Raw genomic sequence first — 26,611 nt, 5'->3', positions numbered from 1 at the left:
GGCTACTTCTGTCTTGGGCAGAGTAAGAGTGGACTGAACTTTCAGAAACATCTTTGTTTGAGTTCCTCCAAGGGCTTGAGGTAGAGCTTGCCCCCTGTTCCACAAGTCTCAGCAAAGACTTCAAGTTTATCTGCTACAAGCAATTGCAACAGTGTGTTTTGTGCTGCAACAGAAGAAAAAGCAGCCTAACGCCATCAATGGCGCTGCTGTGTCCTAAAGGCACCACAGAGGGTACCACCATACTTTGCACCACAACCCTAATCTCACCGACGACACCGCCCACTGCCGCCACCAATCCGCTGCTTGCACCGTGACCTGTGGGCACCACCTCGCTTCACACTGCTGCTCTGGTATCCCTGACGATGGCGCTCCACGCTGACATCGATGCCGCGGCTGGCATCGTTGTTTGAGGGCACCACTGGTAAGTTACACTATGCACCACCCCATCCCACACCCATTGGCCTTGACTCCAGTTCGTCAGCCAATGACAGCGCTTCAGCAACAATGATGCGGTTGTCTGCAACGAGTACAGCCCCACTTCGCACCACAGCCCAGGTCTCACCGACGTCGCTGGATGATCACCGAGTCACTGCCTGCACTGTGACTTGAGGGCACCAAACGAAGCACCGCAGCATTTCACACCGCAGCCCCGTCGCCCGATGACGCCAGCACTCCTAACTTCAACCGCACAGAGTTTGATCTGCAGTGTGTGTGACTTTATGGGGCCGACGACTCCTGCACTGACCTCTGGAACCGACGCCTGCTGAGGTCAGCTTTTTAGAGCTCACCACAAGGTCGCCGGTGCCCTGCATTTCTAAAGGCACTATTTTGCAGATCTTTCGACACCGTAGCTGGCCCGCGATGCCTCGGTCAGCCTGAACGTTTTAAATTTGTTGTTCACGATGCCATGATACCCTTGGACGGAGCTACTGACTTCAAGAAACAGAATTTTAAGGGTTTTTTTGCTTTTTGATAATTCTAAGAATTGTGTGGTGGATATTTTTTGATCATTTTTGGACTTGTATTGCTCAGATAAAGTATCGGATATTTTTCTAAAAGTGGTGTGGTGTCCTTTTGTAGTGTTTTCACTGTATTACTGCTGGTTATGTGCAAATACTTTACACACTGCCTCTGAGTTAAGCCTGACTGCTCATGCCAAGGTACCAAGGGGCGGCGCTAGGGTTATTTTAGAAGTGTATCCCCCTTATCCTGACTTGGAAGAAGGAACCCTACTTGGACAGGGTAACAACCTGTCATCGAGAGACCTGCATTTCTTTTTTATTTTTTAAACATTTGCTTATTGGCATTTCCAAAGTTATTATCAACACTCAACAGGATACATGTATAACAATCTTGACATTTTGGTGTGCTTTTTACATCCACATTCTTAATCATTTATTCACAGCAGGAATTCGGTACTTTGCTTCATTTTAGTTCAGCTTTCTTCATCTATATATTTCTATATTATAGATCTGCTATCTCAGGAGTTGTTGTCTCTGTTATTGTCCAATATCGTCTTTCCTCACTATGCGCTTATCTTGCGCTCATGATCATGAGTCTCAACAGTGAATCGAAGCCTGTTATAAACTTAACTAAGAACATAGTAACTTACAACCTGTGCTTATCCTATTTCCGCATGTGTGTTCTTCGTTGCTAATATATTTAGTGGGGGGCCTGGGTACCTGTGTGGGGTCCATGCTACTCAAACCGCAGACTTTTCGCAAAAAAGAAAAGGAGACTCAGAGCCTTCTCAGGCGCGGCACCCAAGATCTGGAAATCTCTTCCACCGGAAATTTGCAGAATTCCCTACACGGCGGCATTCAAACAGGAAGTAAAAACAATCCTAATGACCAAGTTCCTGCCTTAATTGGACCATGGCTCGTCTGTTTCCGAAATGTCAGTTTTTTGTTTCTTTGTTTTTTCTTATCAACTGTTAATGTCTATGATTCTTTGCCTTACCTATTAAGTAGTGTTGTGACTTACCTTATTAAGTTATATCTTACTCGCATTTATGTACAATCTTATTAGCTCAACATGTTAGCCTCTCTTAATGTTATGTTCCCCGACTTTGTACCCCTTTCCACTACTGTGAAGCATTCTGATACCTTTCAGGGTCTTGTTCGCGCTATAAATAAATAAATAAATGCTGGATGCTCGGCATCTACTTTTGAGTCCCAGTGGCAGCCGTGTGGGGCCATGTGAAAGACCTGCATTTCTAACACTGATTCCTATAATAGACCAGATAAGACACTGATCTAGTGTGTTTGCTGGGGCCTAGGCCTGTCCCTTTGAATTCCCATGTCTTGAACCTCTTCTGTGGAATAGGAGGGCACACAAAATATACCCTCTGTGGTGACATGGGACTACTTCCCATACCTTGGACAGAGTTTTTTTGCCTGACTCAGACGAGAGACACCTACCAAATCACCTATGCGAAGGTCTACTGGGATATGGAAACCTGACAACTGCACTGACATGTCGTGCGTGTCAAGTGCATATGTGCATTATGGATGTATTCACACTTGTATAGTAAGACCCAGTGTGTAGTATGAGTATGGCTGCTTTGACCAGTATCTATTTTAGGTGGTCATTAGTCTAACATGGCATAAAGATGAGGGGGGATGCAGCTTCCCCAGATAGTTGAAGTGTATTACCTACATTCCTGTGACTTGGCGGTGAAGACTCCGAGACAGAAGCGAGGAAGGATGGAGACAGAGGTACCCTTAGAAATTCTGTGAGAACCTTTTAGCAAGGGATTGCTAATTGAATTCTTAAGCACTGATATTTGAGGGATGGTAGGGGTGAGCCGGTGAGTTAGGACATACCGTTATTAAAAGTTAAGATGTTTATAGACAGGGTTATCTTTTTTGTCTGACCCTGATTTCCACTTCAGGAAGGCTGAGGAAAGCCAGGTGAAGAGATCCTGAATTTCACTTTGCCTTTGTTTTGAATAGTTCTGTGAGAACTTTCAACCTGCATAAAGGTTGTGTCTGTACTACAGATAGATAAAAAGACATTTGATAGGGAACCACTCTAAACAAGTTCCAGAGCCAGAACCACTGGATCCACAATCTCCCAGGAAAATGAATATAAAAGGGGAATCCAATCATACTCGCTTTGTTTCACTCCCAAATTCTTCTTGCCCAAGGAAGGGAATGCTCTGCGGAGAACTTGAAGAACATCTATGTCACTATGGCTGGTGTCGGCATGACAGCCAGACTCCCAGAGGTGAGGGAACATCACCTGAAATATGCATATCTCACTGGAAAAGCTGTTTGCTTGCCAAGTGCCTAAAAGGTGGCCTATATTCTCAAGGAGGGAAGGAGAGTACCAGTGCCTACATGAGAAAAGATTGTCCAAGAGAAAACCAACAATTTTTCTGGTGCATGAAAAGTCCAGAATAAGCCAGCTTGCATGTGAGAGTGCACTGATGCAGACTCAAACTGAGAGAGAGTCTCCCTGGCCTTCTCACTGGTTCATTTTGTGAACTACATGAAGGGGCATTACGTTTCATAATCAGTATGCCATCTGTCATCTACACTGTGACCTGAGGGGCCGCCTGCTGGTGAGTTATGTGTTCAGGCATCATTACAGCTGCAGTTGAGGATATCTCCTGTGGACCGGAGGCCACAACTGTGAAATAGAGACGACCGCAAACCCCAGCCTTTAGTCTGACATCTTTGCATGACATGAGGAACTTCCCTACCACTGCTGACAAGCTGTCTCACCAGCCATCGTTGCCACCACAGCTGAGAACTTCACCAATGGCCAGGAGGCTGTCACTGCCAAGGATGTGTTACAACTGATTGGGCCCTGCTGTGCCCCAGCTCCGATATTACCTGAGGGGATAGGGTGCCTTGGCGATCATGCTCCCATTTCCGGTGGACTCTGCCCTGTGACCATGTAGAGAGCGGAAAAATGACCACAATGCTGAGCAGTGCTTCACCAGGGCAGATAAAACAAGGCTGTGTCTGTTAAGTTTTGAGTTCTTTCCACCCACACTGACTCCCCGAGAAGCCTTTGACCCCTCGCACTTCAACCTTGAGAGCCAAGTGTGGCAGCGTTGTACTCAATCCACTTTGCCTAGCCAAAGTAGGAGGGAACCCCAAGACACCATTCACAAATAACCCCAACCACCAGTGTTGTGGCCCAGTAGCCCCTGGCTTTGCTGTGCACCTTTTCCCCAAAAAGGGTCTCACACTCCTGTTATGAAGACTTAAATGGCATGTGTCAGGTTTGTAAACCCAGGATGAACCCTGGAAAAGGGCGATGTGGAGGTCAACACGTATGGCAAACAGAAGGACCATCCCTCTTACAATCAAAAGGGTAATTTTAAACGTATTTCTAGCAACAAATATCACTGACACAAGATACGGGTAAATGGCAGGCTTTGTGCCTCAAAAATGTTGACCAAAATAACACTCTGTATTGCAACCTGTCACTAGATACAAAATAGATGAACAAGAAATAATACATCAACATTTATCGAATACATAAACATATGCCTTGTATTCCTTTAATAGGTGTATATTCATTAAGACCCTTTGAAAGTACATGGTATACTTCAAATATTTTGTTTCATTTCAGTGGGCACCTTGCTTTGTTTTAGGAAGTAAAGTGCTCTGAACAAAAAACATGAACTAATGATTTGTACTTTTGTCACCTAAAAATATAGCTGTAGCACTAATGGCTGGTCTTGACGGCAAATTTGTTTGCAAACGATTATGCATTTCTATTAAATATGTTTCAATGGAATCCATGATTCAGGGTGAAATATTGCAGGGGAGACATGCCATTTATTCATTCGGTTTAGCAGTGAATATATTTTCCCTATAATAACTGTGAATACTATTTGTCTGTCTGAATTCTTGCATATGGCCTTCAAGCTCAATGCCAGGTGCTGTAGCCTTTATATTTAAGCTTCTTCTTAGTGCATACAATTGAGCATAACAAGCGAATCACACGATACACCGCAGATACATCCTGAATGACAAATCTGCTGTGGCCTTGTGATATAAAACAGTGAGAACAGAAAGCTGTTCCAGGAGAATCAAACTTACTTTCTACAAACACAGTAGAATCCGTGTATGTTAAAGATAGAGAAGTGCTGGTTGCATTGAACCGCTCACAGCAAAACCACTGAGAGGTCGTAAGCACTTATAAGAGTGCACACTCTGGTGGTGGAGAAACACATTCCGCTCCACTATTGACACATTTTAAAGTTGCGCTCTCACAAAAAAGGTACATTGCCAATAATTTAACTGTTCATAATAATTCCAGTTGTGAAAGGAACAAGACCATCCCTTCTCCATTCACCTCCCCTCATCCAAGTGTCTGGCTCTTGCCTTTCTCTGGCTTTTTTGACGATTTATCTAAGGTAACGTGTTGCCTGAAATATATATGCCTCTTCTCATGTAATTGTGTCCTCCCCCTCTGACCATGACTATGTTATATGACTCCTATTGCTCTCGTGCCTTTGTCGCACACACGTCTGCATGCAAATCACTGACCTACGTAAAGCTCTATGGCTGCAATTACAAGTTGCATGACACCTGATTTTACCGCATGAGGTGCCATGCACTTCCAAGTAAAACACCATGGAAAAGGGGGGTTGAGCAGGTGGTAAATGTATGAGTGTATGTTATTTTTTTTTTCTAGCAGGCCGAGGGAATCATTGTTTGATTCCCTCCCTTAACAAGCATTGGCATAGCCAATAGGTCTCGCTTTTGGGGCCTTATAAGTATTTAGTTATGCAGCACAATATCCTTGGTGCAATAACATCAACTGTTGCATGGCTAAAAATGTATAAGGTCCCAAAGGCGAGACCTATTGGCTATGCCAATGCTTGTTTTTAGAGGCCTGGCATGCAGTTTTAAATGTAGGCTGGTAAGAAAGGTGTCAACCTGAGGGGCAAGGTCTAGAGAGAAATAAGATAGGAAGAGAGGTGAGTTATAATGAAATAGCACAAATAAAAAGGTGAAGAACAGAATGACAGGTCAGGTAAACAAAGTAGCGAGGCAGAGAGGCAGGTAGAGCCGGTGGGATGAAAAATAGAAATATATGAGAAGTAGAGAGAAAAGTGGTGCAGATGAGGTAGAGAGATGAGGCTAATACAGAGGAAGGGAGAAGTATAGAATTGTGAAATAGGGAGACAGGTAAGACAGATGTATTAAACGAGCGAGACATTGGAAGCAGAGAGAGTGAACGGAAACAGTGAATGAGATAGAAAGAGATGAAAGCAAAGGGAGTGACAGATGGAGTGAAGATGTAGAGAGAGCACTGTAGAGAGAAAGAAATACAATAATGGGAAAGGTGAGGGAAAGAGGACATCAATAAAAAGAGAGACATAGAAGGCCAATAGGTGAGGTAAATTGAGAGGCAAGATAGTGTATGAGAGGTGGGGAAGAGAGAGATGAGGCAGTGAGTTGTGAGGCAGAGAGAGAAATGAAAGACAATGGTGAGGTAGAAAGAGACATGCGAGAGGTAGAGAAAGGTAAGGTATAGATGGCAAAGATGATAGAAAAGGTAAGATAAAGAGAGATGAAATTAAGAGGGAGGTGAAGTAAATGGAAGAGAAATTAAAGGGGGTGACAGGCAAACAGAGCAGCAAGATGTAGAAAGAAGAGAGAGAGAGAGAGAGAGAGTTTAAAGGTAGAGCAAGAGTGTGGTAGGTACGTAGCCATGTATAAATAGACAGGTAAAAAGGGAGTGTTTAGGTAAAGGAATGAGACATGGGACAGAAAGGTGTGACAGAGAAAGAAATGTATTGGGTGGTATAGAGAAGTGACAGCTAGTCACAGAGTGTGGTATGTAGAGAAGTAAGTTAGAGAGAAGGGCAGAGATTTAGTCTCTGGTCAGGTAAAGAGAGTTAACTTACAACAAGGGAGGAAAAGGGGAGATGAAGGAGGCAAATGTGAGTAGAGGTGGGAGGTAGAGAGGCAAAACAAACAGGAGCTAAGAGTAAGTTAATGGGAGGCAGACAGAAAGTAGAGAGGTAAAGAAAGGTTAGCATGACAGGGAAATGGATCCAAAGCTTCACCAAAGTACTACCACATCAGTTTCCTCTCTTAAAGCAGGACGTCTACCAAAACAGACATTCAACAAATGTAAGCGACAGTGAGAATACACCAAAGACAAAGGAGATGCACTGGACACCTGTGGTTTTGTCAGAAAGCTGCCACTCTACACAACCCTCTGCACCAAATATGGGCAGGGCTCCTATTCTCACGCCGGGGCACCTGTCTGTGCATCACTATCTGAACGGCGACACTGCAGAGTTTTACACTGTTCGTGTTTCCAGTGATTAAAAGGTGCCCCCTTGAAAAACCTAAATCAATGCACTAAAAATAAATAACCAACCAAATTGACGCCAAATGCGTTGCAGTTTTAATAAAGAGAGCGAGAGACTGGACAACATAATGCATTCTGGGTACTGTAGTCTTGGTGTCAGTGGACCTAATTAAACTAACACGTGATATCCGTTATTTAAGTATGAGAAGCACAGGACTAGAAACAGTGTCTGGAGTAACATGGCGTTGAGTGGCCACCATAGTCATAGGACTTAATTTTCAAAAATGTTAGGAGCATACATTTCAAAATTAGTGGAATCACATACGGTGGCAGATTACAGTGTGCACACACCTTCCTCTGTTGAGAAGTATAACATGGCCAGTAGCAAGCCAAGTGTCAGAGCAGTAGCGTATAGTGAGGGCATCAGAATCAAATTAAAGATATATTACCAGATAACCACATAAGTCCTCTCAGGTCTACTGGTTGCAGCAGCAAAACTCCAGGCAGCTAACAAGAAAAGCAGGTGTCCCAAAAGTACACAGAAAAAGTGGCAAGAAATTGATCGATCAGAGAGCAACCACCCATTGGGGCGTGCAAACCACCAGTCTCTTCTCCTGGGATCTCTGGTGGAAAACTGCTCTCCCTCACAGCCAAAAGAATCTATAAGCAGGTGAAATGCAGACTTACTGAGGTGAAGGAGGGAAACAACAGGCCCCACACTGCTTCAGTTAAAAGAATGAACACACATTTGAAACTCTTTCTCCCGTTCTATCCTCATCAGCAAATGTTTATAACACCAGAACTTAACATATGCTCGCTGAATGCCCCTTCTTACCTGGCAGAGGTCTGCTGGTCCTGGTCACTCATACGAGTGGCATGGCGAAACAGAGGTACTGCTGGGCTATCAGGGCAGTCTCCATAGTGCTTGCTTCGACAGCAATTACAGGTATAAGGCAGTCAGTGGCAGCAAAATGCCAAACTATGCCCCCAGCAACACAGCATGAGTGCGCTGCACATTGTAGTATTCTGTCCATTGTGTGATGTCATGACGTGACACAGGCGTGGGGGTTGGAAAGGACGGTTGGAACCGGCGGCAGAGGAATACGCAGGGGGGGTTCTGTGTCAGTGTTTCTTCAGCAGCAGCCCAAAGAATCCGTATTTTAAGGCGCCACAATCAATAACAGGTGGTACCACCAGCCCTGGCTGCGCTCCATGACAGCGGGCACGCGAGCGGAAGGGCAGAGTGGCAATTGTGTAACGTAGCCAGTGCTCATGTAAAGCGCTCCAATACCTTTGGGTCCAGTTCGCGCTATATAAATCTGCAAAAATAAAAAACGTTACACAAAAGTGGCACCTACGTGGCATAGTCTCACACACACGTGCGATGACATACGTTGGATAATTAAAGTCCTCACTATTACCTGAGATCTACGTTCTGAAAATGGTTTCACAAACGGGAGCTTTCGGTCAAGGTTTAGGAATTTTCGCCGATGGCTCTTTCAGTTTTCACAAAATTATTGTTGGGTAGCACTATTGAGAGTAAAATTATCATTTGGTATTACGAGCTCAAAGATTACTAAAACTCAAATTATTCCCATTGCGATTTCGAAGATATGTTTCTTTGAATTATTAACTTTTAAATGTTAACTTCTAGTCTTCGTTTGGACAAAGTAAAGTTAACCTTGTTATGCAAAGGAGGTGCGGCCACCTGAATGCCGCTCTGTTGTCTACATCCGCGGTCTACTTGTTTGTTTGAGCAGTCAGCTAATCAGAGCTAGGCAGCAGTAATCGCATACCGAATCCTGGCATGCTGTATTTGGCGTGGGATGGCAGAGGTGGAATCTGTGCGGCGGTGTCTGAGGGACTTCTATCTCGAGGCTCTGGGTGAGGCCACATTGATTGTCAGTCAGCTGTGGGTCGGGGAAGAGTCCTTGCATGGCAGCACGGTGCATTTGGTCGCTTGTACTTATATTGTTGCTCCTATTGGCCCACAAGTTCCAGCTAAAGAGTAGAATATTAAGGGGCAGAGAGGTAGTAAGAAGGGTTTAGAGAAATGGAGGCAGTTTTAATAAAAAAAAGAGGACGAGAGTGAGAGGGGTGAAAAACAAGTGTGCGCAAGACGCACTCTGTGGTGGGGGTAGGAAAAGAGGACGAGAGTGAGAGGGGTAAAAAGTGCGTGCGAGACGCGCTCTGTGGTGGGGGAGGGGCATGCGTTGAGGCATGGGCGAGTGAGAGGAATGCCAGATGGCGGCTGTGCGCGTGCGCGTAACCGCAAGCGCTAGGCCACCAAATGCATGGAGTAGCACTTTGAAAACCCCACTTACTAAATGTCTCGCAGATCTGCGCATGCCCTGGCTCAGGCTAAACCTAAAAATACAGGTGGCAGGAGACTGGGCTGATACTACAGCCAAAGACTCGGAGGATTTGGAAAAATTGTGCCAAGTTCTTCCACACACAGTAAATTCAGGTCTGGAAAAACCTAAACACGTATAATCAGGCGGACTGGCATTGCTCTTGGCTCGCGTGACAGAGATCTTTTGAGTGTGTTGCTTACAGCATTTGGAACACTGGACCCAGATACTTCAGGGGTTTGTGTTCTACTGCAGGTCGCGTTTTCTCTTTCTAAGCACTTGGAAACCCCAGTAATAGTCTCAAAGTAAAAACAGTCCTTTTAGGTCAATATGAACTTTATATTAACTTTACTACTGACCAAAGTCATTAAGTGGCCCTTCACTAAGGAACCATCTACAGAATGATAGGAGATGCTCTTTTTAGGTCGAGCCTGGGCAGCACATGCGCTGTTGCGAGGCATACAGTAGTGGAGTATGGCTTTGAAGCCCCACCCACTCCCTGCCCATATTTTTAATTGGCTTGCTTCGTAAACGCTTGCTTGAGAGTCATTTTTAGCCTTGTTAGTCCCTCCTTGTTACCGCCTTGTCTGCATTTGTTACCTCCCATAACGACTGGATCTTTTACTGCTGTTGTTACATGGTATGCTTTATAAATCGGTGAGCACTATTATCTTTAATACTCTTTCCCTATTCCACCCACGACATCGTAGAACCCGCCCACTATAGTTTTAAAGTAATGTGTTGATCCATAAAGTGCAGTCCGCTTTAACTATAGCGGCCGCGCTTATTTAATTATTTAATATACGGCGGGTCCGCTTTCACTTTAGCGGAGGTGCTTACTGCAGGAATACCACTATTTCTTGCTGAATATTTTTGTTATTGGTCAAGGTGCAAGAAGATGAACGTATGCGTAGTATACCAGAGTTGCAACTTAGTGAACTAATAACGACTAAGGCTGCCGAGTAATAGGGTTTCGGTGCAGTTTGCATAAAGATAAGGCCTAACTGCATGGATCAGAATGGATCAGGTTGCATGGATCAGGATGACAGGCATTAAAGGTGTATTGGTAAACAGAGAAAGCCAGCGGAGTTTACACGTCATCATTACTATATCAATGAATGGTAGCAGCAAGTTCTAAACACAATTCAACGTGTCGTCCCTTTTCTACGTCTACTCCCCAACGAGGAGTTGTTTTGGTAATTGAAACTGGAAATCACTTGCCTGCATTGGTACAGAAGTAGCAGTGAAAAAAGATATTGCTGTGCTACTGATCCTGTGATTTATTTGATGCTTGGGCGTGGGCGTCCGAGCTCAGTGACCACACTGCGCTCCCTCCAACATGCCTCTTTACTTGTGTATCCTGGGAGCGGTGCTTTATAATGTATATTCTACTGTCTCCGGGAAGACGTCACTCTGAAGGACAGTCCGCCTGACACCAAACCGGTGAGGTTCTTCACAGAGGAGGACCTGTTGAGGTACAATGGGCAGGAGGTAAGTGCGACGCCTGCAAATGTAGACAAAGTGTGTCCATGCAGTTCCCTAATGAAGTGTGTGTCTGCAGCCCGAGATGCACCTTTAAAGAAAGTATTTCTTGCATGCCAGTTCTCCCGCTGCAGAGAGGAGATATACGATTTTCAGAGCAAAAATGCCTTTCCTTCATCTTTCTTATGGTGGCCAAAATCCTCCAGTTTATGTAAGAATTTTCTAAATCTGCCTCTTTCCAAATACTTGAAAAGTAAACAACAATATATCTGTTATTATGTAATAAGCTAGCTGACGAAAACTTTCTAATGACAAACAAGAGTTTATTTTCATACACACAATGTTAGGTTATTCTCTCTTAGTGTAGAGTTCACATAAGATTCTTAAAGGGGCCCTTGAATCTGTCTGGAACAGCTCAAAGAATCACTACTGTTTTTAAGATCTCCATAACCGTTTAGTGCTCCCTCAAAAAAATCAAAATGGTGGGAAACCCAATCGAGTTAAAAGCGACAGATATCACAGACCCGAGGGCAGGTTAAGTGAGTATCACTTGAGGCTATGTACAGTGATAATGATGAGCAGCGCGTCTTCTGTAGAAAAAAAACTTGGGCAATCTGTGGAACGTGATAGCGCTAGTTAATTGGTAATAACAATGCAGACTTGGAGGAGAGTTGTTTGTTATTTTTGGAAGTTTTATATAAGCACGGACAAGGCTTGAGAGGACGTCAGTACGTATGTATGTGGCATTTCTATGGTGCAAACCTAGCCAAAGGCGGCGGAGCATTGTCCAGGATCGAAGAGATGCATAAAGTCAGCAAGTGATAGGTGAAGCAGCGGGCTTCTAGACTGTCCAATCATTCTGATGTTGTGTTCTTAAAAGACGTGCACCTTAAACTCTTTTTTAGGTCGAACCTGGGCAGTGCAAGCGCTGCTCTGTGAGGCATGTTGTATTCAGGTATGGAATTGAAGCTCTTCGCACTCTCCACTCATATTTTTAATTGTCTGGGGTCATTGTCCACTATAAACGATGGCTTTTCATTTGTCAATAGGCTTATATATAGTTCCTCCCTAGTACCGTAATGCCTCATTTTGTAACCTCCCATGAGGACATCCCCTGTTACGGGTGTTGTTACTGGGTAGGCATTAATTACAGCCTCTGAGCACTATTTTTTCAAATAGCTTTGTACTGCCTGCTGTTGCAGGCAGGCAACACTTTCTAAAAAAAAATCTTTATAGAACGGACGCCAAACGCATTTGCAATGCAATAGATCTCTCCTTTGCAAGAGGTTAAGCTATTGCAATTGTAAATGACAATGTCTTTTATTTATCTGTTTTAAAAACCAACACATAAAAAAGGCATTGTCATTTACAATGCCAATAGCTCAAACTCTGGTAAATGCGAGACCTATTGCATTGCAAATGATTGTTGATCCTGCATCTCTTCTGCCCAAAGGGTCTGCTCTGAAAATGTCCATCTTTGGATCTGCTGTTGCGAATTTTAAGCCACGAAAGATACAGCTGATGGAGACAGGCACATGTGGGCTCGGTTGTGAAACTGTGCTTTGGTGCTGGTAGGAAAATGGGGCATGCCGGTGGTTGCGGAGCGAGTCCTTGTCATACCTGTCAGTGTTATTTAGACACTGCTATTCAAACACTCTCCTTACACTGAAATGAAAATGGTATGAGAGCCGTGATGCTGAGCTAGGTTGACATAAGATTTCTGCTCTTCACAGCTGTGACACTGGAAGCGTGATGGAAATATCACCTGTCAATCACCCAACGATCTACCCGTAGGAGAGGCATAGCCCAGCCAAGCATAGGATGCAGGAGGAGTCACTTCCGGCAATTTGCACATTGCTTGCGTGATGAGAGGCCCTCATACTTTGATTTTCTTCTTAAAATCCGAGCTTAGTGTTCTTGGGAATAATGTCAAACGGATGTAGTATAAATACTCTGTTTTCCAACACAAATGTGTAGAGCCTATTTCGCTCCTTCTATCCTCAAGTAAAAGTGATGGCTCATCTGCTGCCTGGAGGGGTGAGATTTACACAAGAATGAAACTGAGTGAAATGTCAATATGGAATATCGTGTAATCATATTTGTGTATTTCCCGATAGGGTTAGTGCTTCTAGACAGGGCGAAGATCGCAACGCATTTATTACACTTAGATTGACACTACTAGAAGAAAGCTCACAGGTGGCAAACACAGCCATTAATTGAAAAGAAAAACATTTATAAACCGATAACAAAGAAAAACACAGATTTCCTCTGATCTTCAGAATGTAGTTAAATAAATGTAACTTGTACATGCCTACCTGTGTAATGAACAATCAATACTTGTCGGCTATGCTAGTTTACACAAATGAAATGAGTGCACTTTTTATTAACCAGCAATGTTTCCAATACACATTTTAAAAGAACTACTTGAAGAAAAAGACAGAGACACCATATTTTATGGTAAACAGGCCACATTTAATGAATGAATCCACTGAAAGAACTATTTAAAATTGATCACCGCTAGAGGAGCTATGCTCCCAAAATAAAAAATGATAAACTTTGTAATTTTCAGTTACTATCAATTTGATGCTGTGAGTACTTTTCTTTTCGATCTCTAAAGACACCAACTACCAAATAGCTAGTCTCTAAAATAAAAAAACACAATGATTCTCTCAAAAACGTGTAACTTGGAAAGGTGCTAAAATGAGAGTGGTCCCAGGGGAGGTCACTACACAAGAGAACATTCGGATCAAGCCTGAGAGAGAAAGTTGAAATGACAAAACGCCTGCTTAAATGTCAGCAGGGAAGAACAAAGAGTGTACTTAACACCAGGGGGGGAATATGTCACCAGAGCAATCAAAATTCAGTGTGCTACAGTGAGAAAAATACAGAGATGATTGGTAGCCAATAACCATATATATGCAGGGATGAAAACAAGTTCACATCCTTAAGTGGGAGGAGAGACTCACAGGTACACGGTGGTCTGGTGGCAACCTTAATAAGCATAAGGGATGGCGTCAATATAAGGAAGCGAGGCTCAGGTCAGAGGAGGGTGACCGCTGCAAAATACTACCTTTTGCAAGCCATTAGCCGCTCTCATGAGCCATGAGGTAGGACACTTGTGAGGTGGGTCAAGGAAATCAGACTAAAGAGCGCAATACCACCAACGTTTCGGAAGAAATGCATAACAATGAAGTTGCCAACTAAGTTTCCGAAGCATTGTGGTCCTGTTTGCCAGGCCTGTGCCCAGCAGAAGCATAGGAAAAGTACTTTAGGGTATTATGAGAACCAGGCTCCGTGTTTCTGAATACAATTTGCCAACCTCCTTTTAATGCAAACATACTTTAACATACAGAGGGGTAGCTAGTGGCTGCATGCCTTTAAGCAGAGTAAATGTTTAAACAGCATTAAAATAGCCCACTTGATATTACTAAGGCGAGCGGAGAAACTTGCCTTAGGTTCTGTTTAGACTACTTTATCACGTGTTCACCATATAATACTGAAATACTTGTATGCAACTTACGTGAGGTATACTAAGCCTCAGGTCCTATTATAAAACATTGCAGTATGCATGTGAACTATATTTGTGCATTCCAGAAGAACAAAAGTCACTAGTCATGAAATAAATACTGATGTTAGGTGACTTACCGGACAAAATAATCGTTCCTTATGAGCAGCAAGTGTTGAAGTATGGAGAGAAAATAGTTTTCAGACGCCGTGTCCTTCAGCATGTTGAAAAGAAGATGGTACACTTCATTCATATCAGTGACACGGGAGTCAAGGAATGAAACAGGGATGCTGATAAAGCTGACATTACATGCTCTAACACAAGCCACCAGTCCTCCTACGATGGGAAACTGGCACCAATTTAGACTGATTTTGACATCGGGGAGGGCGGTCTTTGCACACTCGGCCACTAAAACTGCAATTCACAAATTAAAAACAGGCCGATTAGAAAAAAATGCACAACACTGCCTAGGATATGTAGTGAGAAGATAGTGAAAGCTACCAGGTTCTAACTCCATACGTGGAGCTTTACAAATGCATTTTTGTGATGTTTCAATACAGCTAAAATCCTGCACACTTGAGATGTATGGCACCTCAAAATTAGGGAGGAGGAGAGAAGTGGGTGACAGCTCTGCTTCTGGAGATGTTTAACGAGGAGCCCAACAATGGTCCCTGCTGGTGCAGAGATATTTTTATGAAGTACATTTGTACAGAAGAAATGTAACTGGAAATCGTTTAGTGATCAATGTTTGAGCTTCTGAAAATCTAGCATTGTCCCCGATGTGTGGCCCCAGGGTGAACGCCGTCAGTCCGGAGTGTCCAACTTATGCCCAGGAGGGTCAGATCCATGTTACAGTTTCCGGATATGCATATCAGACAAATGTACATATAATATAAATAGAGCATTCAGTCCTTTCTCAACGTGTATATCATGCTGTCTGCATTTACGGGCGACAAAGAGCTAGAAGACAATTTTTAAAAAAACGAGTATTTTGTAAATATTAGAATACTTTTAAAACTACACGGGAAAGAACACAAAGAAACAATATTATCTTAGAAATAGCAGAAGACATGAACGAATTTAAATACATATGTCCATGTTATATCAACTCTGTTAGTATCATAATGTTAAAGACTATCACAGGTTTCACAACAGTGTAACCTATTTTTGTGCGGGTGCAGTTCTCTCAATGGTGGAGGGGTTTGCTTCTAGTTGCAGAATCTTTTGGCGCAGGCTTCTGAGCACAAGTGCTGTAAACTGATAGAGTCCTGTGCACTTCTCATTATAACCTCAACAACAGCTTTGTGCCTCTTCAGCTACCGTCAAAGCGCCTTGGGACCATAGTCTCGAGATTTCCAGGAGCACTTCAAAAGAGCTTCCCAGCCACGGCTTCCGAACCTTCTCGAACAGCAGCAAACAGCCCTGAATACGAGGAGCAGGGCGAGCAGTGCGCAGCTGCCTCTCTTGTCCTTAATTAGTGCCAGCAGAGGGAAAGGACAAGCGAGTCTTTAAGCAGCAACTCTTGCCATCCAATCTCAGGGCCACTTTACTCTGTAATGGAGTGATTTAATTACTTGACGTATTTTGTCTATAACTCCCTAACGTGACCAAATTTGAGAACATTCCAATTTTCTTTTCTATGTATCGTGTCTCAATAGTACTCTATCGGGTACGTATTTAATTAAGATGCGAAGCCATGCTATCTTCGCCCTTTGACCTTGCCATCCCTTTGAAGCACCACTCGAAAGAGCATGGACTGGCTACCCAGCCGAGTATAACAAAACGTCTGCACCACCGTCACCGTGCCACGGTAGCGAACGAGTAATTAAATGCGACTAAACAGAATCAAACGTGTGGAAATCACGATTGCTTGCGGTATAACAAGTGCTCTTTTTCTGTCCCGAATGGAATCCCAGCTTGGCAGATCAATGCAACAGAATAATATAATACTCCATTGATTTGCCTGGTGGAACATATTGATGAGCCGTCACTAAATGATGCAGGTTTTCACCTTAAAGGATTGCTCAATGCATTATTAGGAAATGCAACAAGTGTGTCTCCTGCATCTTGATGCGCGCCCAGAGCGTCTAGCGCGTGCCAGGCCGTGGGATCAGCCACAGAACGTAGGAAACGCAGCATATGGAAGGGGTCCCTTTTCTTTACAAGACTGTAAAATTAAGAGAGATGGTGGGCAATCAGTGGTGCTGGAACAATTTTCAGAGAGTGGGGGTGCTGCCATCAATGTTATCTCACTGTAGTCAAAGGGGTTGTGAAAAATCCAAGCGTCACACAAGAGAACAAACACAGCAAATGAGCCACGCCAATTCAGCAGGAGAGTGGTATGGGTGCGTTATTTGTCCATCAGCAAAAAAAAGTCTCTTGATTTGTTTGGATTCATTTAAATTCTTGGGTTTCATCCACTACAGAATTACAAATAAAGTGCTTAATTTGTGTTTTCCTAACTGCTGATAAAATGTGAAATATCTGTACAGTTCATTCACATGTATTTAAGTTTTGTTGTTTGTTGGAAGAAAAAAACTGTCACCCTACAGCCTTTCCTCTCACACTTCTAGTACCCCAGAAAGATTGTCGCATAGTTCACCTTCCAAAACCCTCTCACTTTGCTTTGCAGTCAGAGAAAGAAAAGTAAACACCAACCAGCATGTTACAAGTATAAGTAGTAGTTTGCTAGAAGACATAGGCTAACATTTGACCTCTGTGACGAGATAAAACTACATTTAAAGGAATCCTTTTTGCTCATTCATGATCCAAGTATGTAAATTCTGGGGTGCTCCAGCACCCTCTGCACCCCTACTTCCAGCACTTCTATCATTATCGCCATTCAATTCAACAAATGGATTGCAGTTTAACTCTGGAAACACTCCCAGCAGTAAAAAGAGTACATTTTTATAGACCAGTGCTTCCCACACCTTATAGCACCAGGACCCAATTTTTAGAACGTAAAACTTTCACGACCCACCTTGCTTATATCGACATGAGGTGGGCAATTTTCTAATGTATCTAAAGCATCATGTGGTAGAGCACTTTTATTTGCAGACACCACATTTTTTTTATAGAAGTGTCCACTAAATGTGCACATACATGCAGTTTTACCAGTAGAACTATATGACACACACATGAGAATGTGTGTAAATCAGGTTTCCCTGAAATTTTATAATTTGTGCATCACCAAGTAAAGTGTATTGATTTGTTTAAATCCTATTGACATCTTTGTGTCCATCTATTAAACCTGGCTCCCTTAGGGTGGTCTTCTCCTGGAAGTTTTGCCTGTTTTCTCCACGTTTTGCAGATTTTTTTTGTTGGCTTTAGGACCATGAGCACTTTACCACTACTAACCAGTGCTAAAGTGGGTGTGCGTCTTCCCTAAACATGATGACATTGGCATATACCTGAATGGCATATTGTTGTACTGGTAAGTCCCATGTAAAGTGGTATACTGTATACCAGGGACTCTACTTCAAATGCTACTAGTGGGCTGCAGCACTGATTGTGCCACCCACAGATGTAGTCTTTCATACCTGTATTAGACCTGCCTGTGTTTGCAGTTTACTGCTACTTCGACTTGGCATTTAAAACTACTTGCCAAGCCTTAAACTCCCCTGGTATTACATATAAGTCACCCCTAAGGTAGGCCCTAAGTAACGCTAAGAACAGGGTACTATGTAAGTAACAGGTAGGACATGTGTTTGTATGTTTAGCATGTCCTGGTAGTGACAAACAGCCTATTTTGTTTTTCACTACTGTGAGGCCTAACACTCTGATAGGGCAGCATTGGGAATTCCTTAATACACATTTAAGTTGTAATTCCTGATCAGAGAGGAGTAGTTTTTTCATGTGACATATGTTTGGAATGGTAATGATAAATCCGCTTTACTGGTGAAGTTAGATTTAACATTACTGATTCAGAAATGCCACTTTTAGAAAGTGTACATTTCTTTGTACTTTACTCTTTGTGCCTGACAGCCTAGGTGACTGCTACACTTTGAGCATTCCCTCTAAACAGCCACAAACACAAGAAGGTGAGGTTCATCTGCATTCTGAGCCCTCATCTGCATTCTGATGGGTCTTTCTGGATAGGGAGGAATGGGAGAGGCTGACACTTACACTTACATAGGAAGTGCCCTGTCCAAAAACAAAGAACTGATTTACCCCCCACAGGTAGCCTGGCAAGCCAGACTGGGTTGAAAGGAATCCTTGTGCACTTCAGAGAGTTGCTTTGAAGTCACCTTGGTATCAAAGGTACTTTGGGTATAAGTTCTGGGTCTCTGCCCCCGATATCAGACACTTCTCGATCTTCAACTGAACCTCTGTCAGAAAGACTGCTGTGATACTTAAAGGACTTAACTGGATTGCTTTTTCGGAAAGACTGCTTTTCTGCTTGCTGCCCTGCTGCTCCCTGACTCTGATGAAGGTGAGCTGGACGCTGCCTTCCCTTCAAGTCATCTCCAATGCATTGCCTCCTGTTTTCTGCAGTCTCACGGATACAAAAGACTTTCTGAAAATCTGTTGGTGCTGATCAACACTGCCTTCTGTGTGTCCCACCCATGCCTCAGATGCCCCCCTAAGTTCTGGGCCTCATTGGTGGGTTCTGCTTCTGCTTTCTTCAAAACAATGCTTCGTCACCACTGTGCTGATCGGAACCGATGCATCGCCCTTCGACGTCGATGCAGAGGATGTTCAACAACAGCGGTTCTACAGCCTGCATGGCCAGAGGAGGACGCGCTATGCGGCTTGATGATGCTGCATTACCATTACTTCAGCAAAGCTCGACGGCGATGCAGTGGCTCTATTCCATGGAAAAGATTGACGGATTGAGCCCTCAGCATCGACGCATTGCTCCATCCAAGATTCTTTCGCAGCCGGCCCTGTGTAGGTCCTATAGATAGACTGCCCTCCATTTCAGTTTTACCTCAACTTTGGATTTGTACCTAGACCTCAAGTAACCTTTTGTAGGCTTGTGGCTTCCAAGCACTATTTTTGCATTTAATCTTTACAAATTCATCTCTCTACTGATTGGATTTTTGTTGTTTTGGTCTTATATTGCTTAGACAAATATTCTCTTTTTTTAAACCTATGTGGAGTCTTTTTGTGGTGTATTCATGATGTTACTGTGTGTGTGCATGTGTGTGTTGCACACATACTTTACACACTGCCTCTTTAGATAAGCCTGACTGCTCTGTGCCAAGCTACAACAGGGTGAGCACAGGTTATCTTTTAATGTGTATCTAGCTTACCCTGACTAAAGTGGTGGTTCCTGCCTGGCCTGGGTACATACCTCAGTCAACCAGGAATCCCATTTCTAACACCATCACACTTCAGAATTACAAGAAAATGTGCTTTATTTTTTCTTTCCAAGTTGCTGAATATGTACAGTTCACATTTTACACATATTTACATGTTTTTGCATGTTACACAAAAAAATGACATCTTACAGCCTTTTCTTTCACTCAATTTCTATCCCAGGTCGATTGACACATAATTCACTTTACTTTTCTTTGCCTGACTGCAAAGTGAGATGAGGTTGTAAATTGCAATCCCTATGTTAAAAAATAAGCAGCAATTTGTAAGAGGACATAGCCTGACATTTGACCTCTGTCTTTCAATTGCAGCAACTGTGACAACATAAATGCAGGCTTTAAATGATTCCTTATATATTGCTTGAATTTTTGCACCCACCAAAAACAGTTTGTGAAACACTGATATAGAAGCACCATTCCAGTCTGCTCATTACTGTTCTGCTGTCTTGAAAACTGCATGAATGCGACAATTAACACATCAAAGAGCGCTTTTGTTTTTAGGGAATGCCGTTTAAGAGTGGGCAGATTGCACCTGGTTTATCAGGATTAGGAAATGAAATGCAGTGATAAAAGGTATCTTTGCAAAAGAAAAAAAACACTTAGAAAATGACTCCATATTTACATCAACGCAACAAATTAGTTTATACATTTCATGAACAAAGGACAAGTGAATTAAAACTAGAAAAACAATTAAAAATCAACATAACAAATCAGCTGAAAACACTATGCTTTCAGCTTACAATAATCGAGGCCAAACACGCGTATAAAACCTGTCCCTTAATTAGAACACATAGTTGTTATATTAGCCTGCATTTTTTATACACAATAAATGCCTTTCCTGTCAAAATGTCTCCCGCTGTTTGTTCTGCGATCCTTTGTTAGTGAGGGCTGTCATACAGCAAAAGTGTAGGCATTATTTATCAAATGCCAATGATGTATTGTGGGTGCACGTTCCGTTGCTATGGCAACGCCTAACTGTGCTTAAACTATGCCATATTTATTCATCCTACACTCCATCATTAACAAGGCTGTAATTCCACACAGGAAGCTATGCATCATTGTTCCCTATAAAAATGAGCCGTTGGCAGCTTTGCATTATCATATATTTTAGATCCTGTTTCCATTTCGTTTTGTGTGAACTTGGATATATCTATCTACATATATCCAATAGAGCCATCAAGGATTTTTGGTGACTTCACAAATCACAAGGCCATATTAGAGAGTCACCTGATATGTATTTTTTATATTACATGTTTATTTTGGGATGCTTCATTTTTTTTTCTTCTAAGGGAAGAGAATACATGATGATGAAGAAGGCAGGCCAGTGGGATTCAAACCAGAGAGGGGGACCCCGAGTCAGTCTTTCCATATTGAGAAGATACTCAAAGGCTATTAATAATTGTGTCAGCATTAAACATTTGTATTGAGAGGGACCCATCGGAGTTTATTCCAGATCCTTTCAAATTTTTCAGAGAGGTGATACCTATGGCCTTAGCCAAGGCCAGCTCCGCCTTCAAGATCTGGCAAATAAGAACCTTCCATTCTAAGGCTATAGGGGCATTTGAAGAGATCCATGCCCTGGCGATACTTAACCGCGCACACACCAACATGATCTTCACCAGGTGTTGAGTACCTCCCTCGCAGTCACACTTAATCCCCATCATTTTCTTTCCTTGATTGTTATTATACTCTGGTGGCCCAGGCCAGATATCATAGCCTGGCTCACCCCTGCCCAGAATCCTTGAAGAGCAGGGCAGAGTGCAAACATATGTATTATGTCAGCAACCGGGAGTTTACACTTCGGGCATTTAGTCTTATCTGTAGCAACATTTGTTTCCCATCTGAGTATTTTGTCCGGGATATAATATAACAGGCATATAGTATGCAGTTGCTTCAGTGTTAGACTTACTGAATATACAGAGTGATCTAATATTTCAAGGGAGTTATGAAACTCTGAAGCCGAAGTCTCTCCTGAAAGCAGTCTGCTCCATTTAGCTGCCAGAGTCGTAGTATCGTCTGTGTTTCAGCAGGAGAGCCCCTGATAGGCGGTGCTAATTGAGGGTTTAATACCTGGTTTAAAATAGTATATCAAGGGGTCAAAGCCCTCAATATTCAATGTATATTGACAGGCTGACTGAATATAGTCTCTCAATTGCAAATATTTTTATAAAAAGGTGTTGTGGAAGCCCATTTAGTTCCTGCAACCCCAGAAAAGACCTGAAGCTATTCGCATAATGGAGCTGACCGATTGTTACAACACCGCTCCGTGTCCAGACCCTGCAGGTAGAATCCTGAAAAACTGAGTGGAACGCAGGATTATTCCAGAGTGGTGTTTCTCTATTTATAAAGGCTAGGGAGTATTTAGAACATATCTCCTTCCATATATGGATGGTGTCCCTCAGGACCATAAACCGTACCCTCTTGTAATAGTTGGGATCTCCTAATCGCTAGAGAAAAAGCCTGCACTCTACAGCTACAGCTAATCGATAGAGGTTAGATAATAAGCCAGGATCATCTGGGTCGAGTAAGCTGCGCAGATGACCGGTGAATGCCGCCTAAAAATATAGCTTACAGTCTGGGAGTGAGAGTCCCCCCTTCTTGAATGGAAGCTTCTGAAAGCGTATGGCTCTCCTTGCGTGCCTAAACCCCCATATAAAGCCGAGATGATGCCCTCCAGGCGCTTGCTTAAAAAAAGAGTCAGGGACCCTCAAAAAGGTAAGACCCTGAATACATTTTAAAAAATGGGTGAGATTATCATCATAATGATTTTAGTTCAACCAATAATTTTCAGAGGAAGTTTATTACACAATTTTAATTTAGAGTTTACCACGGATGGTAGAGGTTAATAGTTCAGTCTGATAATATTGTGTACATCTGGACATAGCTTGATACCTAAATAAACTGCAGTAGTAGTTACCCTGGGGTAGGAGAGTCTAGATTAAAATTCAGGAGAAATTGAGTTTTGGCTATATTAAGTTTGTACCCTGCAACCTCACCAAACCTAGCTGCCTCTTTGTGAACTGTTCAATTGATGTTAGAGGAATGGAAGAAAAAACAGCCACATCGTCAGCATACGCGACCAGTTTCAATTGTTGCTCTCGAGCAGTGAAGGGTTGAATATCTGCATTCATGCAGACTCACTGCAGGTATGGTTCTGTATCGAGAGCAAACAAAAGAGGGGAGAGCGGGCCTCCCCGACGGGTGCCGCGGGATATCTGAAATTGATTAGAGCAGTTTCCTGCGAGAATTACCCTTGCCCTAGTTGTCTTATATAAGGCTTGAGTCAGGTTGATAAATCTTTCACTGATACCGAAGGCTCGCATTGTAGCCCACATAAAATCTCATGCAACATGGTCGAAGGCTTTTTCTGCATCGAGACAAATCATGCCCATATTCTTCTTAAGCCTCCAGGCCACACCAAAAGCTGTAACTGCCATATTAGTATTGTTAGTGGTATCCTTTCCTGGGACAAAGCCATGTTGAAGTGGGGAAACTAGGAGTGAGATTACTGGGGCCAGACACATGGCCAGGATCTTAGCAAGCCATTTTGCATCAGCATTAATCAAGGATATGGGCCTATAAGAACCCATATCTTCAGAGGTCTTATCTTTTTTTAAGAAAACCATAATGTTAGTGGTATTCCCGGTGTCCGGGGCATTCGCCCCCTCATTTAAATATGTTGGACCACTTTTTGGAACTCAACAGTTATTATATCTTTAAATACCCTGTAAAACCCTAAAGTTATAACATCCTCGCCAGCCGCCTTACCGGGTGACAGAGCCATTAGTGTGACATCAATCTCTGTCAAAGAGAATTCAGCCTGCATACCATTTACCTTACTTTCCCCCAGGTGGGGTAAGCTGCACTGCTGGATATACTGTAAGCAGTTTGCCTGGTCTATACTTTGTGTTTGATCATAAAGCTCCTCATGGAACCCAGCAAACTGTTCCAGAATAGGCAGCGGGGTAGTGTATAACCTGTCATCCTTGCTCTTGATTGCCTGCATAGCACACTTTAATTGTCGGTCTAATATCTGATGGACCAGGACTCTCCCCACCCCTTTTCCAATATTCATATTCTCTATTTTTTGTATACCTTGGGGCAACCTGGTTGTTAATCTAAACCCAATGAGAGATCTTTTCTCCACTAACTGGAGATAAACCAACTGCTCATCTGTCAGTCCTTGCGAAATTTTAAGAGCATGTAATGTTTCGAGTTGTAAAATAGCCTGGCGCAGAATGTGAGCCTCCTCAGAGGTATCTCTATTTTGCTTAACAACATTCTGCAGCGTTATACCCCTAACATACACTTTCGTGGTATCCCAAATTATTTGGGGTGAAGCCGTGTCCTGATTGACCTGGAGGAACTCCCTAAGTAGACCTGATGCATAATTAATATAGCCGTGTTTGTAAGCAAATGCCTGGGAAATGAGAACTTAATACGATCATCCCTATCTCCAGTTAAACCAAATGAAAACAGAATCGGATTATGGTCTGAAACTATCCTAGGGCAAACCCTCATTTCCATGCTATCTATCAGGGACCTCCCCATAAAGACCATATCGATCCTGGAGTAATGCCTGTGAGGGCAAGAATAGAAAGTATAACCAGGGTTGAGAGGATATAGAGTGCGCCGTAAATCACATAGCCCATACAACTGCATAAGATCCCTAAGTGAGACCCTGGTTCTGGGTTTATGCAGGATAGCAGTACGATTAGTAGTATCTATATTATTATTAAGTATGCAATTAAAATCTCCCATTACGATCAGTCCCCCAGCCCAATCTACAAACTCCAATGAAAACATACCTAGTACTTCTGGGTCATCATTGGTAGGGGTATACACCACACACAGAACACATTTTATTAAGTTTAGTAATAACTGAGCAAGAACCCATCTTCCCCTAGAGTCGGCAGCGCTTCTGAGCACTTGGCCAGGGAAGTTATTATCAGAAAGTAGTGCCACTCCATGTATCGAAATTGATTGTGATGTGCAGACAATTATGTTATATCCTACCTGCTTATATAAGGACCTATCCTTATATGCTAAGTGGGTCTGTTGTAAATTGGCAGCGATTGGATTAGTATTAGCGGAATCAATCTTGTATTTAAAGGCTATCTTGTCCATTTTGTGGAATCCATTTTGTATTTCTGGCAGCCATTTTGTTTGCCATGTGCTCACCATGTGCTTTGTCCTCCCTCAGTGTTGACTGCTCTTGTATTCTGCCTAGAAACGAACTATATTTAGCATCTTCCACCTTTGCACATGCCCAGTGAGTTTTCAGCTGTCCTTGCAGCTGTTAGTAGTATGTAACTGTCAGGATGTGTTTACTAGCATTGGCAAACTGTTAACTCCTCCTACTTGTCGACTGTGCATTTCTATATGACCGTATATGTACATAAAACCTTCTCCTGTACTTGTACCGCCCTTCTGTTTGGTGTGCTACTTCATTCAATACCGAAGGGTGCTGTGTGAATGTAGTTCCACCTCATGAGGTTTATTAAACTTTGTATTTTCTATTCCAGTTTCTGTGCCAACTTCTTCCTATTGGTCTGAGGACTCTGTGCAGAGAAGGGCGAACCCCTTGCACTGGTAGGCCTAACTGAGGTCCACTTCTACAGGTCTCCGTCAGGGCTACCAGTTGGAGTTTATAAAAAATAATCTCCTCCCGAACCAGTTGTCGCTTTCTAAGCATGTTAATTCTGGATACATTCCAGCATATACATTTAATCTAAGCCATAAAAACGGATAACATTCAGTGGTTCTACCATGCCCTGTTCCTCTTGTGCCCTTCGTTGCTCAGTTTTATTATTCGGCGACCTTAAAAAATGCAGAGACTAAACCCCTGATAAATTGACTATATTTTGACCATTTCCAATCCCTCCATCATCCCCCCATTGCCAAAGCAGAGTCACTGTAGTCACCCACCTTCAATCCCTGTCCTCCACCTCTCCCAGTCCCTTCACCCTCCCCCGTGCTCTTGAGAAGGAATTAACACCCCCCTTCTGGCTGTCAGCTGGAGACAGCCCTGTAGAGTCCCGACACCCCTAAGCCTCAATCATCCACCCAGCCATCCTGTGCCAATAAGTAAAAGGAAGAACCACTGAGAAAACAAAAAAGGATCTCCCCACCCAGATGATATATTGTATTCAGATGTAGACATTAGTGTCTAGATCATCAACCTATCTTAAAAAAGAAATGAGCCGTCTCATATAACCGAGACGATATATCGGAAATGTATCAAGGTATAGCAATGAGGAAAAATAATGAGAGATAGTCTATATCAAATTAAAGTCCAATGCTAGGCTCATGCTACTGTACTGTTCGCAGGTGAGCCAGAACCTGCTTAGTATCCTCCATTGAGTAGCACATCTTTTTCTCCTGTCTTTTATGATTTTGAGGCGTGCAGGCGCCTGCAAAAAGACTTAGGCCCCCACAGCCTTAAGCGGATCTATAAGTTGACGCATCTTCCATCTTCGGTCTATTGTGGATCTGCAAAGATCAGACCGGGCCACGATTGGCATCGTCTCGATCTGAGCTGGAGTTGCCGAACGTGCTTTTAGAGAGATTGCCTGTCTCAAATGAAAATTCCCGATGTATATTAGGATTGGGCGAGGCTGAGCCATATTAGCATTAGAAGATTTTCAGCTGAGTGGAAGGCGGTG

The 26,611-nt window shown here is 43.0% G+C and overlaps 1 protein-coding gene across 4 annotated transcripts in view; it reads right to left on the bottom strand.

Annotated features, from left to right (window-relative positions):
* The window catches only part of DIAPH2 (diaphanous related formin 2), a 3,515,124-nt gene that overhangs the window by 2,378,892 nt on the left and 1,109,621 nt on the right, over positions 1-26,611 (bottom strand). For all 4 annotated transcript variants that reach the window (XM_085607750.1, XM_085607751.1, XM_085607752.1 and 1 more), the window contains one exon: positions 14,769-14,885. In XM_085607750.1, the coding sequence (XP_085463876.1) occupies positions 14,769-14,885 (117 nt within the window). The remainder of the gene's footprint in view (positions 1-14,768; positions 14,886-26,611) is intronic.

The sequence above is a fragment of the Triturus cristatus genome, chromosome 5_2, assembly GCF_964204655.1.
Source record: "Triturus cristatus chromosome 5_2, aTriCri1.1, whole genome shotgun sequence".
In the NCBI taxonomy this organism is placed as follows: domain Eukaryota; kingdom Metazoa; phylum Chordata; class Amphibia; order Caudata; family Salamandridae; genus Triturus; species Triturus cristatus.
The sequence above is the reverse complement of the archived record's forward strand: the minus strand, read 5'-3'. Positions and strand labels throughout refer to the sequence as shown.